The sequence below is a fragment of the Xenopus laevis genome, chromosome 8S (genome assembly GCF_017654675.1).
Source record: "Xenopus laevis strain J_2021 chromosome 8S, Xenopus_laevis_v10.1, whole genome shotgun sequence".
NCBI lineage: Eukaryota > Metazoa > Chordata > Amphibia > Anura > Pipidae > Xenopus > Xenopus laevis.
In genome coordinates this window covers 8,644,062-8,660,364 of record NC_054386.1, presented here as the reverse complement: position 1 = coordinate 8,660,364, position 16,303 = coordinate 8,644,062, and the positions used below count along the sequence as shown (strand labels likewise).

At 40.8% G+C, this 16,303-nt stretch overlaps 1 protein-coding gene across 5 annotated transcripts in view; it reads right to left on the bottom strand.

Moving 5' to 3' along the window:
• syne2.2.S (spectrin repeat containing, nuclear envelope 2, gene 2 S homeolog) overlaps positions 1–15,970 on the bottom strand; it is a 35,764-nt gene extending 19,794 nt beyond the window's left edge. For 3 of the 5 annotated variants that reach the window (XM_018232291.2, XM_018232292.2, XM_018232293.2), the window contains exons 1-4: positions 15,767–15,969; positions 11,557–11,715; positions 7,022–7,188; positions 138–300 (exon numbers count right to left, since the gene is read on the bottom strand). In XM_018232291.2, coding sequence (XP_018087780.1) covers positions 138–300; positions 7,022–7,188; positions 11,557–11,715; positions 15,767–15,928 — 651 coding nt within the window. In that variant the 5' untranslated portion in view covers positions 15,929–15,969. Of the gene's footprint in view, positions 1–137; positions 301–2,470; positions 2,626–7,021; positions 7,189–11,556; positions 11,716–15,766 lie in introns of those variants that run through there. The other 2 variants (XM_018232294.2, XM_041574816.1) reach the window with 2 other exon arrangements.
• Positions 15,971–16,303: the final 333 nt, after the last annotated feature.

Sequence of the window (16,303 nt, the reverse complement as noted above, 5' to 3'; positions counted from 1 at the left end):
TTTTTGCCGGCTGTCAAACGCGGAAATTCGCCAGGCGAATTTATTCACCCATCACTAGCCAGCAGAGGTGTTGCTGTTCAGGCTGGCGATTCAGATGAAACAGTGGACAAATATACACCAATACAGGGATATCTAACCTGTTGCTCAGAAAGCTTTTTTTGTATTTCTTGGTCATCGCATATGCTGTATATTACAGGCTTGGATAATTCAGACTCAATCTGGGCCAACCAGGTGCGGAGGTTACTCATATTTTTGTCTAATTGCTGAATGATCACAAGTGTTTCTTTCAGTTTCTTCACCCTGGGAAATCAGATTAAGAAGACAAAAGCCAAATTAGAGAACAAAGCCAAAACGGACATAGAATAGGTGAATGACCATGATTTGGCAGATAGTTATACAATTACATAACTAATCATTTTATAATATTCAGATATTGTTCAGGCAGGTCGCTGGGAAGGTCCCATATATGAAACTATAAGAGGGGCCAAGTCAACTTTTGGATTTGTATGGCCACCTTGTACTTTAAACTTGAAGTATAATGCTGATGAATTGTACATCACGGTGTACCCTAGTAGTGCTTTATAAATATACATATATGATCACTGCAATAATTAGCTTTAACCATACCATGACTCATTAAACATTGCCTGATAAGCCTGTGTTCCTGCCTCTATGCGATATAGAGCAGTGATCCCCAACCAGTGGCTTGTGAGCCAACCCCTTGGATGTTGCTCCCAATGGCCTCAAACCAGGTGCTTATTTTTGAATTCCAGGTTTGAAGGACAGTTTTAACATAATAACAAGATGTACTGCCAAACAGAGACTACTGTAGGCTGTCAGTCCACATAGGGGCTACTAAGCAGCCAATCACAGACCTTTTTTGGCACCCCCAGGAACTATATTCATACTGGTGTTGCGCCCCAACTCTTTTTACATTTGAATGTGGCTCATGGGTAAAAGAGGTTGGGGACCTCTCATATAGAGGGCCTAAAAAATTCTCAAAGGAGCATTATACACATATTTACACCAACATGAGCATAAGAAATTGGAGCATTTGTATTTTTAATTCAATGTACAGGTATAAGCCATTACAAAGCACTTTAAAAAATATTATTTTTTTTGTTTTAGCCGCAAATAAAACAACTTGTCAAAAACAGTATTCCTTAGGGTGGTGGCACATGGGGAGCAACTAATCTCCACCCAAAATGCCTTCCCACCGGCAAGAATGTGAATCGCCAATGGGATGGCATAAGTGTTTTCCGAAGTCGCCCGAAGTTGCATTACAAGGAAACGTCGGAAAACCAAAGTGACACTTATGCCATCCAGCCAGCAATTAACATACTTGCAGGTGGTAAGGTAATTTCGGGAAGATTAGTTGCAAGCAATTGCGAAATTTATCGCTTGGTTACTAATCTACCCGTGTGCTACCACTCTTAGGGCAGAGAAACATGCTCAGATTCCGGGAGATTTAGTCGCCCCGAAGAAGAGGCAATTTATCGCTGTGCGACTAAAGCTCCCTAAATCTGAGTATGTGTCCCCGAACTGCCTCCCGCCGGCTAGAATCTAAATCGCTGGCGGGATGGCACTTGGAGCACATTGTTTCCTCATGAGGCAATTTACATTCTAGCCGGTGGGAGGCAGTTTGGGGCGATAAGTCACCCCAAAAAAGGGGAGATTTGTTGCTGGGCGACTAATCTCCCCGAATCTGAGCATGTGTCTCTTCCATTAAAGACTGACCAATGCACAACAACATCAGATTAAGCAGATATTCATTTTTTATTTGCCGTATCACTTTTACTAAGTCACAATCACTACTGCTACAATATTATCTCTCCGAGGAGGTGTTACATAGTAACATGCAATGTAAATCGCTAACAATAAATGAAATTCTCTGTATTGGTTACCAGCACAAGACAATTTTCTGCATTTGCAGGTGAAAGGTTTTTTAAAGACACAATGTTTTTATGCAATTGTGACTAAAGGGAATACATGCAGAAAACACACCTTGGCCCACAACCGGCCTCTATTGTACAGGCCCGATGCTGAAGAACAGGATAATAATGCCCAACGTACATCAGGGATTGTAATGCCACAGCACTTAGCCATTAATCCGCTGCACAATATAGACACAAACCTTGCTGCAGGGTCGGACTCATTGATGCTCACACATCTCTACAGACAACATACCTTACCAGAAAAGCAGAAAGGAAGCAACATCCCTGATACAATGAGAAGGCACAACATTCTATTCCTTGCCTGATACAATGCAGGGAGCCAGCGTAGCCCCCACAGCAGTTGCATTGGCGTGTGAGCCGACAGATAAAGGGCTCCTGATGGAATGAAGCAGCCTAATTAAGCAGCCTCTCCTGAGCCGGTCATTCATCCATCTGCACATATTAGTCCCACCACCCCCTGACACGAATCCCAGCACAATTTATACACTAGAGGAGAGCCATAACAATGTACTCACGGCTCCTCAGATTACAATTTCATCCATCTTCACGGGCAACCTTGATACCACTACAGGAGCCAAACAATTCTTGTAGAGCTCCTCCCATAGCCTGGTTATTCATTGGCTAGGGTAAAAAAAGACCACCTAACATCACACCAAGTATGGGATGCGATAATATAAAATATCCAGCATTCCTGGAAAAATAACTTGTTTACATGGGGGAGTTCAGGGTGATCAGGACGCCTCATCATTCAGGAAATAAATGGAACAATTTCAATTGGCATTAGCCTTTAAAGGTGCCTAAATATTTGAAATTTTTCCCACATTCTTAAAAATATTGTACAGGTAATTTCTTGTCTGATGCGTTTCACACACTAAATGTGGCCATACACGTAGAGATCCACTTGTTTTGACGATGTCGCCAAACGAGCGGATCTCTCCCCGATATGGTCACATTGAGATGGGCGATATTGGGATGATCCAATCATGGGTTCTAGGGCCCAACTATCGGATCATAATGCAGCCAATACAGATGCAGCTGCGATGTGTTCCCACATTTCAGTTTGAAGTGGTCTGGTATGAGACCTGTTATTCAGAATGCTCTGGACCTTTTTTTCTCCGGATATTGGATCTTTCCGTAATTTGGATCTTCATAACCCAAGTCTACTACAAACCCATTTAAACATTAAATAAACCCAATAGGCTGGTTTTGCTTCCAATAAGGATTAACTATATCTTAGTTGGAATCAAGTACAAGCTACTGTTTTATTATTACGGAGAAAAAGGAAATCATTTTTCAAAATTCGGATTATTTGATTATAATGGAGTCTATGTGGGACCTCCACTTAAAATCGTAGTTGCGCTGGCACTTCACCAGGCGTATTTTCGCCAGCGCTCCGCAAATTCACTAAAATCCGAAGTTGCGCTCAGGGGAAGGTTTCAAAGTTGCGCTAGCGTTAATTCGCCAAGCAAAGCGAAGTTACGCTAGCGATGGTTAATTTGCATACGGCACCAAATCCAAATTTCAATGGAAGTATTCGTAGCAGCACTACACAAGCCTGGGAAACCTTCAAAACATCAAATAAAATTTTTATTTTGCCCTACACATGTGCCCACTGTATAGTTAAGTTTCCATGAGTTAGGAAATGTAGGGGGGAAAGGAGAGGAGCCCCAAAAAAATTTTCGATCTTTTTCAGCCTATCACCCATAATAAAGAAATACGCCAGCGTTTTTTAGGACTTAGAAATTTTTTTACTACTACTCTATTGCGCTTCGTCTGGTCTGAGGTGGTGAAGGAAGTCTGGTGTAAAAGGTAGCGTTCGGAACAATCCGCACGTTAGTGAATTTGCGTAGTTACGTCCATTGCGCAAATTCGCCAGGCGTAAGGGTGCGAAGTTACACTAGCGAAGTTACGCCAGCGTCCGTTAGTGAATTTGCGAACTAACGAAAATGCCCAACGCTAGCGAATTCACGCTAGCGTTAGGCGCTTCGGCGCTTAGTGAATTTGCCCCTATGGGAGACGGCTCTCCATAATTCAGTGCTTACTGGATAATGGATCCCATACCTGTAGTACAAATTGCTGCAGTTAATACACTCAAATTGCATGAAAATTATTTTGTATATATTCCTTTAATAGGCAGCAAGGACCCAGACTAGGGGTCAGCATCAGAAGAGGTATGTGCATTACACCCTAGGTTCTGCCCACCTCTAGTTCCAGCCCTGGGCACAAGTGTGGTTTAGGTGTTTCTCCACGAGTTGAAATACACATGAAAGGGAAAGGCTCTGTGTGCCGTTATGTTCACTTAGGGCAAAAAAAAATGTGAACTTACAGACAAACATTTCTCCAAAATGGATCCACCATTACAATTGCATAGGGGGAGGCCTGGGGAACCTTCTTGCAAGAACTTACATTAACATAATAAGATTATACTGTATTGTGTAATAACAGAGTTAGTTACAACTGGACAGAACCCTTTCGAATGCTAAAATGGATATGACACCCTTTTTTGAATATAATGGTTTTATGCACACAAAGCCCCTGTTAGCTCTACTTTCTGGTTTCACATGACAAAGCAATGGTCACAGGGACAGCTGAAGTTACAGGGCATTACACCAGTTTAACACACAGCTTTGTATCCTCAGTGCAATGGTCCTAGTGCTGCTTTGACTCAAGAAGACTAGAGATTTCTTTTCAAAAGGTTGAACCTATACATTCAACATATTTTAGCATTCTGTATCTTTAATTTAATAATATTGCCCTGTTGCTTACCCTCTTCTGTGTGATCCCTCTGACTAAACACCTGCTGTGTATTTCTTCAACAACAACAAAAGTGGCACTTGGCATTAAGCCTAATAAAGCTTTGCAGCCCTTAATCCTTTCTGCTGAATGGCTCAGAGCTTGGCCTGAGTCTGCCAGCAGAATACCAGAACTGGACTGCATTTGGGAAAAATGTTATGGAAAGAAAAGGAACCTTTAATACTAGTGCTACTAGTTCATACTGAAAATAAAAATTTGCAATATCAATATTAAATTGTCTTGTGCAAGAAAGTATCCCTAAAAATAAAAACTAGGCTGACCATATACTCAGCAAGGTGATCCTCTAGTAAGGTCATTCTTTTATTGAAACTGGCCAGGGGTTGTTCTATGCTGAGTCCTGCAGCAGGTCTGGTACCCAAGGGTTACCCGCAAAAACCTGCAGTACCCTGCGGGTTGCAGGCAGAAGTTTCGGGAGCAGTTATAGACGCGGGTCGGTGGTTCTCCAGGTTTGCGGGTCGGGGGTCTTCTCAAAAGCGAGTTTTACTCGTTTTTTTCTGATCATGCCGGCTACCAATGATGTAACTTCCGGTTTACAATGACAGCACTTCCTGTTCTACTCCTTTTTTTCTGATCACGCCAACTTCTAATGATGTTACTTCCGGTTTTCAATGACAGCACTTCCTGTTTCTTGATGGTCAGCAGGTCGCAGATCGGGTTGCGGATAAGGTACTTGCGGGTCGGGTAGCAGGTCCAAGCTGGTAAGTATGTGGGTTGCGGGTCCAGGTTGGGTTTGGTTTTAACAAACTAGTTCCGCGCAGGATTCTACTTGGTCTGCTTAGCCCCTTACAGAGCTGGACCCCTGCAGATTTGGCACCCAAGGCAAAGGTTGCACCCCTCGCTAAGTTATTGGCACACACAGATCACCTACCCCTAGTTCTGGCCTTTTGTCAGTCAAATTCCAGTGAAACTGATGGTGCATCCAGTACGTCACTTTTGTGTGCCGGAAATAAATGTTAGTCACCACCCCAGAGAATAAATACGAGATATGTTCTGATTTGCAATACAGGTGATGAAACACATGTACACATTCCAATCATTTGGTCTATTCGACTAGCAACTGAATTAATTTCTAGTCCAAAATATTAGTGTAACAATCGCAAAGATACTCGACTGGACCTTCCCCATAGGCTAACATTGCACCTCGGTAGGTTTTAGGTGGCGAAGTAGGGGGTCGAAGTTTTTTTTAAAGAGACAGTACTTCGACTATCGAATGGTGGAATAGTCGAACGATTTTTAGTTTGAATTGTTCGATTTGAAGTCGTAGTCGAAATTCGAAGTTTTTTTATTCTATTCCTTCACTCGAGCTAAGTAAATGGGCCCCCTTAAAGTTGAATGTTCGTGTGTCTGGTGTTTGAGTCTGACAGCTCAGTAATTCAGGTGCAGACTCTAAACTTACAATTTTACAACATTTAGTTGATCCATTTCTCAGCAGCATCTCTGGAGTATTAGCAACTATTGTATCAATTCTAACAGCTGCCTGTAATGAAACCCAGAGATTCTGCTCAGCAGGGACAAAGATAAGAAATGTATCAACTAAATGTATCCATTTAGATCACTTTATACAGGGTCGGCGACCCTCCCCTCCCAGAGCTGCTGTACAGCAGTAGGTTTCCTCGTGGTGGTGCTTAAATAGGGTTGCCACCTTTTCTGGAATAAATACCGGCCTTCCTATATATTTATCCTTGTTCCCTATTAATAACATTGGGATCAACCATCATTTTTACTGGCTAGGTGGCAACCCTAGGCATTAAGGAGTAGCTGAAGTGCCCATCCTTGTGGTCATATTGGGTGATATTAATTGCTGGATATTTGGTCTCCAATAGTCTGTGAAGCCAAACAAAAGACCTAGCCATTTTTGTACTTAAATGTTTCCCCATATCATCACCCAAAAATTCTGTTGTTATGAGCAATATCCAAATTCTGATAACACAGATTTGTTTGTAAAATGCCCAACTACCTCACATAGTCAAGACTTTATAGAGAAGACTCAGATGTCCTGTTGCTTATTTTACTTTTGTAGTAGAATATTCTTTATTTGTGCCGGCATCCATTTTTTTTGACGCCGGTGAATTTTCACGGCAGTTTTGCAGATCACTAGTGTATACATTCGCCATACATCTTTTCAGACAAAAACAACTAATAACCAGTGCAAAAGGTAATGCAACCATGGCCAAAAGAGCTTACAATCTAAAAGAAGGGGTATGAGACATAGGGTGTAGGGATGGGGAAGTCTTTAGAGACAATTTCCTTACCGTGAGTTAATGATATCAAAGAGGTGCCGCCAACGGTCATCGATTTTATTGGACTTGTTGTCAATTTCTGTAGCTCTCGCCTTGTTGCTTGCAATGATCAGCTGGTCACCAATTTGTTTCAAGTGATGCTTATTCTCACTGAATAGATGAATTTCTTCCATACAGTCCTAGTGTGGAAGGAAATAAATGTGTTTTTGAAGAACATTTAGGAAACATTTTATTTCAAGTGTAAGGGGCCCATTCACTAAGTTCGAGTGAAGGAAAAGAGGAAAAAAAACTTCGAATTTCAAAGTGTTTTTTTGGCTACTTCGACCATCGACTTTGAATCGAACAATTCGAACTAAAAATCGTTCGACCAATCGACCATTCGATAGTCGAAGTACTGTCTCTTTAAGAAAAAAACTCCGACCCCCTAGTTCGCCACCTAAAAGCTACCGAAGTCAATGTTAGCCTATGGGGAAGGTCCCCATAGGCTTGCTAACAATTTTCTGATCGAAGGACAATCCTACGATCGATGGATTAAAATCGAACGATTATTCATTTGATCGTTCGATCGAACGAATTGCGCAAAATCCTTTGACTTCGATATTCGAAGTCGAAGGATTTTAATTCGCCAGTCGAATATCGAGGGTTAATTAACCCTCGATATTCGACCCTTAATACATCTGCCCCTAAGAGAAAGGCAGAGTTTAAAAAGTATTGCTTAGCAGCTTATTATTAATACTTAGGATAGAATAAGTTAAAATGAATTGTGTGTTTAATGCCAGTACCAGACAGTAAACCATCTGCATACATCTAATCTTATAATTTGCTGTCTGGATCATTCAGAAGCACTGGGAGAAAGTGTTACTTAGTATAGAGGGTGGTAGGCTCAAGCAATATCCTTTCAGCTGGATGGATGAACCAAATGCAATGACATTAAAGGGGACCCGTCACCCAAACAAATTATTCAAAATCCTATTTTATCACATTAGTCAAGCAAAATGAACTTTAATTCCATTATATAAATCATTTGAACCTTGTTTCCTTCGATCTGGGAATTCATAATTATAACAAGCAGGCAGGAGCCATTTTGTGGACACTGTTATTAAGACAAGCCTAGAATCTTGTTTGTGCACCAAAATGGGGGAACTGATGTCCATCCCCATGTCCTGGCTACACAATTAAATGGTGAAGAGAACGGGGGAATGTGGGGAGAGCAGTGACATGTAGGAAGTGCTGAATGGAAAGTGAAAGTAATTGTCTGCCCGCCTCTATGCCTAACTCATTTAAAAATCGCAGCTGTCAATCAAATATTGTCTGCCCCTCCTCTATACCTTAGGCATAGAAGAGGGGCAGACAATATTTGATTGACAGTTGAGATTTTTAAATGAGTTTACAACAGCTATGAATGCTTTCATAAAAAATAGAAATTGGATTTCATGTTTAATTTGAAAAGGACTTTTATTATAAAGATTTTCGTGTCTGGATGACAGGTCCACTTTAAGTACACGCTGAATGGGAAAAACAAGTCCATTCTGACTATGACTGAGCTCTTTAGAGTCACCAGAGAATATTGAGATTAGATAGGACAATTATTTCCTTAGTACCATCGAATGTACCCATGCAGAGAGGCCTGCTTGCAATGGGTTAACAAGTAAACCCCTTGTAATGAAGTCGTGTAATTGCTTCCATTATATTATTGCATCTTTACAGGAAATGCCTTTATAGAAATGACTTCCAGTGGGATTGTCAGAAAAAACCTCTGGCATACACTGGAATGGTTACAATATTCCTTGGAACCCATCCCATATAATTTGTTAGTAAAGTCTTCTTTTTCCCCCAGAATGCTTAAGACTTTGTGCTGTGTCAGTATATGTAGAGGGGAATTCACAAAAGTGTGGGAAATGAAAAAATATCTTAAAGGGGACCCTTCACCCAAAAAAATTATTCAAAATCCTATTTTATCACATTAGTCAAGCAAAAGTAACTTTAATTACACTGTATAAATGATCTGAATCTTGTTTCCTTCAGTCTAAAAATTCATAATTATAACAAGCAGGCAGGAGCCATTTTGAGGACACTGTTATTAAGGCAAGTCTTGTATCATCTCAGAATCTTGTTTGTGCACCAGAATGGGGGACCTGATGTCCATCCCCATGTCCTGGTTACACAATTAAATGGTAAAAAGAACGGGGGAATATATGGAGAGCAGTAACATGTAGGAAGTGCTGAATGGAAAGTGAAAGTAATTGTCTGCCCCGCCTCTATGCCTAGGCATAGCGGAGGGGCAGACAATATTTGATTGACAGCTGAGATTTTTAAATGAGTTTACAACAGCTATGAATGCTTAAATAAAAAATAGAAATTGAATTTCATTTTTAATTTGAAAAGCACTTTTATTATACAGCTTTTTGTGTCTGGGCGACAGGTCCACTTTAAGTGTCGTAGTAACAGCCGACAAATTCACAGAGCATTTACCTGCCAATTTTCCGACGTGTGCGACACTTTTGAAATAGTGTCGTTAAAAGTGGGCGCAGTTTTTTCGGTGACACTTTTCCCAACATTTTTATGAATTGCTCGTAAACTCATTTGTTTTGCCGACAATTTTTCCGACACATTTGGCTCTCCAAAATAAAAATGACAGTCAAATCGTCTTTTGAAGACGCTCTGTAAAATGCTGTCTGTCCAATGAAAAGATTTACGACATTTTAGAAAATTGTCGGACTTACGAGAAATTTGGAGATGGTGATATCTGCCTTTGTGAATTTGCCGTTTGTACGTCATTTTACAAATTTGTCGACCGCCACTTCTGGGTTACTTAATTTACCAACACTTTTGTGAATTCCCCCCATAGTGGGGCTAAATATACATATCTAACTATAGACAAAAACAATGGGGCAAATTCACTAACCGGCGATAATCCGCCAGCGCTGGCTTCGCGCACATCGCAACACTTCGCCAGGTGTAAATTCGCCTGGACAACGCTAATTCACGAAGATCTGAAGGGTACTGAACGCTGGCGAAATTACGCCAGCGAAATTACGCTCAGCAGTTCGAAGTTACGCTAGCGTTGGCAAATTAGCATACGGCGTGTAGTACAATGGCCGTATATGCTGCAGCAAATACATTACACTACACAAGGCCAGGGAACCTTAATAAAATTATATAAAGTTGTTATATTGCCCAACACATGTGCCCACAGTATAGTTTATGTGCCATATGTTAGCAAATGTAGAGGGGGAGGAGGGAACCCCAAAAAAATTTACAATCTTTTTCAGTCTATCTCACTTTATATAGGAAAAAACGAGTTTTTTGGGACTTTTTTTTTGAGGAACTCCTATCTACTCTATTGCACTTCGCCTGGTCTGAGGTGGCGAAGGCAAGTCTGGCGATAGAGGTAATGGTCAGTAAAATCAAAAACTTAGTGGATTTGCGCAGTAACGCTCTTTCGCCAGACTGTAAATTCGCCTGGTTTTAGAGTGCAAAGTTGCGCCAGAGTCTATATCCTTGGTGAAATTACGCCAGCTACCGTTAGTAAATCGGCGAAGTGCCGAAAATGGCGAATTATCGCCAGCGTTAGCCACTTCGCCCTTTAGTAAATTTGCCCCAATGGCTCTAAACATTAACAGGTTCTAGTTACAGTACCCAGACACAAAAGGCTAAATGGCTGACAAGAGAGGAATAAATAGGTGACATTTTAACCCATCATCTGAGAGCTCAGCTAGCTCTGGCACTTGCTATGCAGAATGTACATACATCAGTCCTTCTAATCTTCAAATCTTTCACTACATAACGGCACATAGACTAGAAATCTTCTACTACTTTTAAAGGAGAAGTAAAGCAGTTTATTGCCAATAGATTAGCAACAATAATGCAAGATATAATACTATTTATTCTGTAGAGTGCTTTACCATACCTGAGTAAACAGCTCTAGAAGCTCTCTCTGTTTGTTTAGGATAGCAGCTGCCATATTTTCTTGGTGTGACATCACTTCCTGCCTGAATTTCCCTGCTTGCTTAAAGCTGTGGGCTCAGATTACAGCAGGGAGAGGAGGAGGGAGGGGCAAACTGAGCATGCTCAAGCCCTAGCCCTGGAGGTTTATGTTGAAAACAGGAAGTCTGATACAGAAGCCCATGAGTACACAATAGAAGGAAAGAAATGTGGTGTTTCTTTTGACAGAGGACTCAGAGCAGCATTACTTTGGGGGTTTTCTGATAAAACGTACTTAATTTTAGCCTTTCCTTCTTTAATGGTTCAGAGATTTCTTAACATTTTGGGGCATAAGAAGATGAAAGCCCTGGACAGTTGTTTTACACTGCAACTGCCATCATTTTCATTTTGGAGATGATGGCAATTCTGAGCTCCTAGTGCTGGGTCTCTTTGTTCTAGAATCGGAGCTGGCAAAATTTGCAGTTGATGAGAAATATGATGGTAGTTTTGATTTTATCACAACGTACCTGTCATGCAGGTAATATGTACATTATTTAGAGAGAGAGAGAGAGAGAGAGAGAGAGAGAGAGAGAGAGAGAGAGAGAGAGAATATTTCACTTTACCTTCTGAAGCTTCTCTATCATTTCTTCGATGTTGACATCTGCAGTTTGCAACACTTTGCTTTCCATTTGCGTCAGCCATTCACACAGCTCTTTATTCTTTTTATCAAACACATTCCAAGAATTCAGTCTGTCCTCTATCTCCTGCTTCCGGACAGACACCTGTACCATAAGAATGGTCACTATTGGTTAGCATCCAATATTTCATATAAATAAGACACTTTCCAAAACGTAAGCACCCTTTGCAAGGTACCTGCACAATATTAGAAGTTTGTTTTCTTCTGGGTCAATAAAGTAGCAATTTGAGAATTTCTAATATCATGGCAATATGGTTTACCGTGAACATACCTATGCAAAATGGTGAAAAGGATGCAGAACTAGCAGATAAGGCACCCTGATGGGAACATACAATAAACCAACTAATTTATAACAGAACTGTCCAAATTGTAGACTGTTGGCAGATTGCAAGGATCAATAATGCAGAAGCTTGCTGCAAAAAAATCATATCAATGGATGCACTGAGGAAGAGCAAGGGGGCAGATGTGGCTTAGAAGCTTGCAGGGAGTTAAAGGAGAAGGAAAGGCTAAAATTAAGTAAGCTTTATCAGAAAGGTCTATATAAATACACCAGTAAACCCTCAAAGTAATGCTGCTCTAAGTCCTCTGTCAAAAGAAACACCACATTTCTTTCCTTCTGTTGTGTACTCATGGGCTTCTGTATTAGACTTCCTGTTTTCATCTTAAACCTCCAGGGCTAGGGCTTGAGCATGCTCAGTTTGCTCCTCTCTCCCTCTCCCTTTTCCCCCCTCCCTGCTTTAATCTAAGCCCAGAACTATGAGTGATGTCACACCAAGCTAATATGGCAGCTGCTATACTAAACAATAGGAGAGCGCTTCTAGAGCGGTTTACTCAGGTATGGTAAAGCATTCTGCAGAATAAATATAGTCTTATAGCTTGCACTGTTGTGGCTACTCTTTTGGCAATAAACTGCTCCAGTAGCACGTACCTGTGTAGAGCAATGGACCTTTGGAGCCCAGTAGGCTGTGTGTACAAGAAAGACTACCTCTTCTATCAGGTGCTACAAAACCTGATCTATGTGCCCTTGGCATTATAATATATTTCCCTGGTATACACCTGCATCACACACACACAACCATTAGGAGTAAGAACATAGATTTGAGAAAAACTGAAAACAATGTAACACTGTTTGTAGGGCTTACAAACAGCTTTATGTCATATGACATCGCAACTGCAGCCATTTTTACCAAGGGCATAGCATTGTTGAATGGCATATGTCTTATTAGCTATGTGGGAGGTTAAAAATTAATGCAACAGAGCTGGGTAAAAAAAAATAAATAAATAAAAAAAAAAAAGTTGCAGTTACTACATAATCACAGACAGTGAGCAAGGACATGCCTGACTATTTTTAGGATAAGTTCAGCAGGCCATTGTTCACAAAAGGAAATAAGCTGACTCAGAATAGAGATCCTTTAACAATTAAAAGGTATAACCAGCAGTACAGATAAGCACATTTAAATGTACAGATCAGTCATATTTATGAAAATACATATATTTTGTGTTGATCTGTATTTTTCATGTCAAATGGGTCACTGCTGCTCTGGCAGAGAATTCACAATCATATTCAACTAGACTAGCGGTGCTTTAAGAATGTAGAGTGTGATGTTCAGGGACCTGTAAACACTTGCCCTGTATACCCTGTTCTGTTGTTCTTCTGCTTAGAAAATTTGAAACCTTTCTCGCATCTTTCCTTAGCAAAAGAACATCAGAGCAGCCTCTTTCTTTCTCCTGACAACTTCCTTGAATACTTGGTGGTCAGACTGGTGGGAAACTGACCAACAGGTGGCGCTGTTGTAACAAAACTCATTCATATTAAAGTGATCCCGTCATCGGAAAACATGTTTTTTTCAAAATGCATCAGTTAATAGTGCTACTCCAGCAGAATTCTGCACTGCAATCCATTTCTTAAAAGAGCAAACAGATTTTTTTATATTTAATTTTGAAATCTGACATGGGGCTAGACATTTTGTCAATTTCCCAGCTGCCCCTGGTCATGTGACTTGTGCCTGCACTTTAGGAGAGAAATGCTTTCTGGCAGGCTGCTGTTTTTCCTTCTCAATGTAACTGAATGTGTCTCAGTTGGACATGGGTTTTTACTATTGAGTGCTGCTCTTAGATCTACCAGGCAGCTGTTATCTTGTGTTAGGGATCTGTTATCTGGTTACCTTCCCATTGTTCTTTTGTTTGGTTATTGGGGGGAAAAAAGGGAGGGGGGTGATATCACTCTAACTTGCAGTACAGCAGTAAAGAGCGATTGAAGTTTATCAGAGCACAAGTCACATGACTTGGGGCAGCTGTGAAATTGACAATATAAAAAAAATCTGTTTGCTCTTTTGAGAAATGGATTTCAGTGCAGAATTCTGCTTCACTTTGAAAAAATTTTTTTTCCCAATGACAGTATTCCTTTAACAGTACATGTATCCCTTAATATCTTGAAATAAAAACAAAATAAATAATGCATGTCAATTACAAAAGTGCTTAGAATCGCCCCCTCATCAATTTTACATTCACTTATTTTAAAGGTTTACTTATCCTTTAACCAGGTAGCTAAATACCACAAGGATGTTTTAGTTAAAACGAGTGTATTATGTATTGGTTTTACAGTGACACAACAGTGTTTGAGTTAATGCAATTAGTTTATGGAGATGCATTTAGTATTATTGAGATGGGTTTTGCATTCACCGTTTCAGTTCTAGCGGATCACTATGGAGCCGTGTGGCCCTTTAATCTCAATGAAACTGCTCTGAGGCAATCAGATTTTAAAAAATGCAGCACTATGAGTCAGTGCCGGTTCCATCCAATTGTGCTGAAAGACAAGGTAGTTACCCAAGAGTACGAGAGATAAACATAGTAAACGACTGCAAATCAAACACACAGCTGGGAGGAAACACTGAATTTCATGAAAACGTGGAACAAAGAAATAGTGATAATCTAGCAAAAAGTCCAAACTCAGGGGTAGAACAGTATTTTGCCCTATCATGTCAGGGGTTACCAAAATGGTAATTAGATTAGGCCCCAAAGAGCCAAATACATGTTTAATAGCAGACCTCTCAGTGGAAAGATTCAAATCCCCTTTAAGAGCATGACTTTATATAGTGAATAAAGTACCCCCTATTGTAAAATATAAGGATTATAAATTACCGAGGAGTTTCATGACCATATAAAAACACGAGGCCAAAGGCCGAGTGTTTTTATACAGGTTATGGAACTCCGAGGTAACTTCTAATATCCTCATATTTTGCAACTGGGGGTACTTTATTTATTATAATACACAAATTTCAGTGAGTCATGTGACAGAAATGACATCAGAACTCACCGTTTATAACTGATGACATCAGAACTCACCGTTTATAAGGATATAATTTACAAGATATTCATGGCTTTTGTGTATTATAGTTCAATAAATGTAGCTGATAATAATGTACAGCCAATACTATACATTTATGTTTGCTATTTGTGAAGAAATACCAGTAGCACTTGTGAGTTCACTAGTGTGCAAACTCTATCCTCACCAGAACACTGGAATTATTTCGGCAAGATTGTGACCCCTAATCAGTGTCAAAAAAAGGTCCCAAATACAATAAAAAAAAAAAAGTTGTTTCTACATTATACAAACGCTTGAGAAAATAAAGTGTACTTTGTACAAATAGCAGCCGATAAGCCTAGATACATGGGTTAAACAATAAGACTCCAAGGTCCATTGACACTTTAGGGTCAAGGCACACGATCAGATTTTAGGGAGATTAGTCGCCCCACTAGAAAATCTCCTCTTTTTCTGGGTGACTAATCTCCCTGAACTGCCTCCCGCCGGCTAGAATGTAAATTGCCGGCGGGATGGCACTCGAAGAGATGTGTTTTCCTCGTGAAGCAACTTTGGGTGACTTCGGAAAACGAAGCGCTCCAAGTGCCACCCCGCCGGCGATTTACATCCTAGGCGGCGGGTGGCAATTCGGGGAGATTAGTCACCCAGAAAAAGAGATTTGTTGCCGGGCCACTAATCTCTACGAATCTGAGCGTGTGCCCTGACCCTTAAGTATTACATAGCTATACAAAGCAGCATGCACTTTTCTAGCAATGAAAGGGTTAAATAATTCCCCTAGGAAGGAGACAGCAGGCTTTTCCCCACACTTACTCACCCGGAGGCACAGCTCTTCCCACTGCACATGCAGAGCCTCTATCTGCTTCTCCAGAACCACTCCATCCCCAGCCAGGATATACTGACATAAGTCTGATTTCATGTTGCTGAGCTCCTTTAAACTCAGCTCCCACTCATCCAGCGACTCCTCCAGATCCTGCATTACAGCACAGGGAACAATCAGCTTAACATTGGCTGGTTTTTTTTTCCCTTTGCAAACCTGTTTAATCTTCTGATTGGTCAGTGGGGGGAAGGGTGGTAGAAAGGGGCCGGGTGTTTACACAAAAGCATTATACACACACACACGTATTATACACACACTGATACTGGTAGACAAAACCCTGCTCTCCTCTTGTCCCACTGGCCGAAAATTTGACAACTAAGGGCTCTTACTGACGAGCGATTGTATCTGCGCTCCCTTTTCTGCGTTCAGCCGCAGGGGAGCGCAGGAATAGACGCATTACATTTTTTCCAATGGGGCTGTACTCACACAGGCGTGTGTAGGTGCCGAACGCAGGAAAAATGCAGCATGTTACGT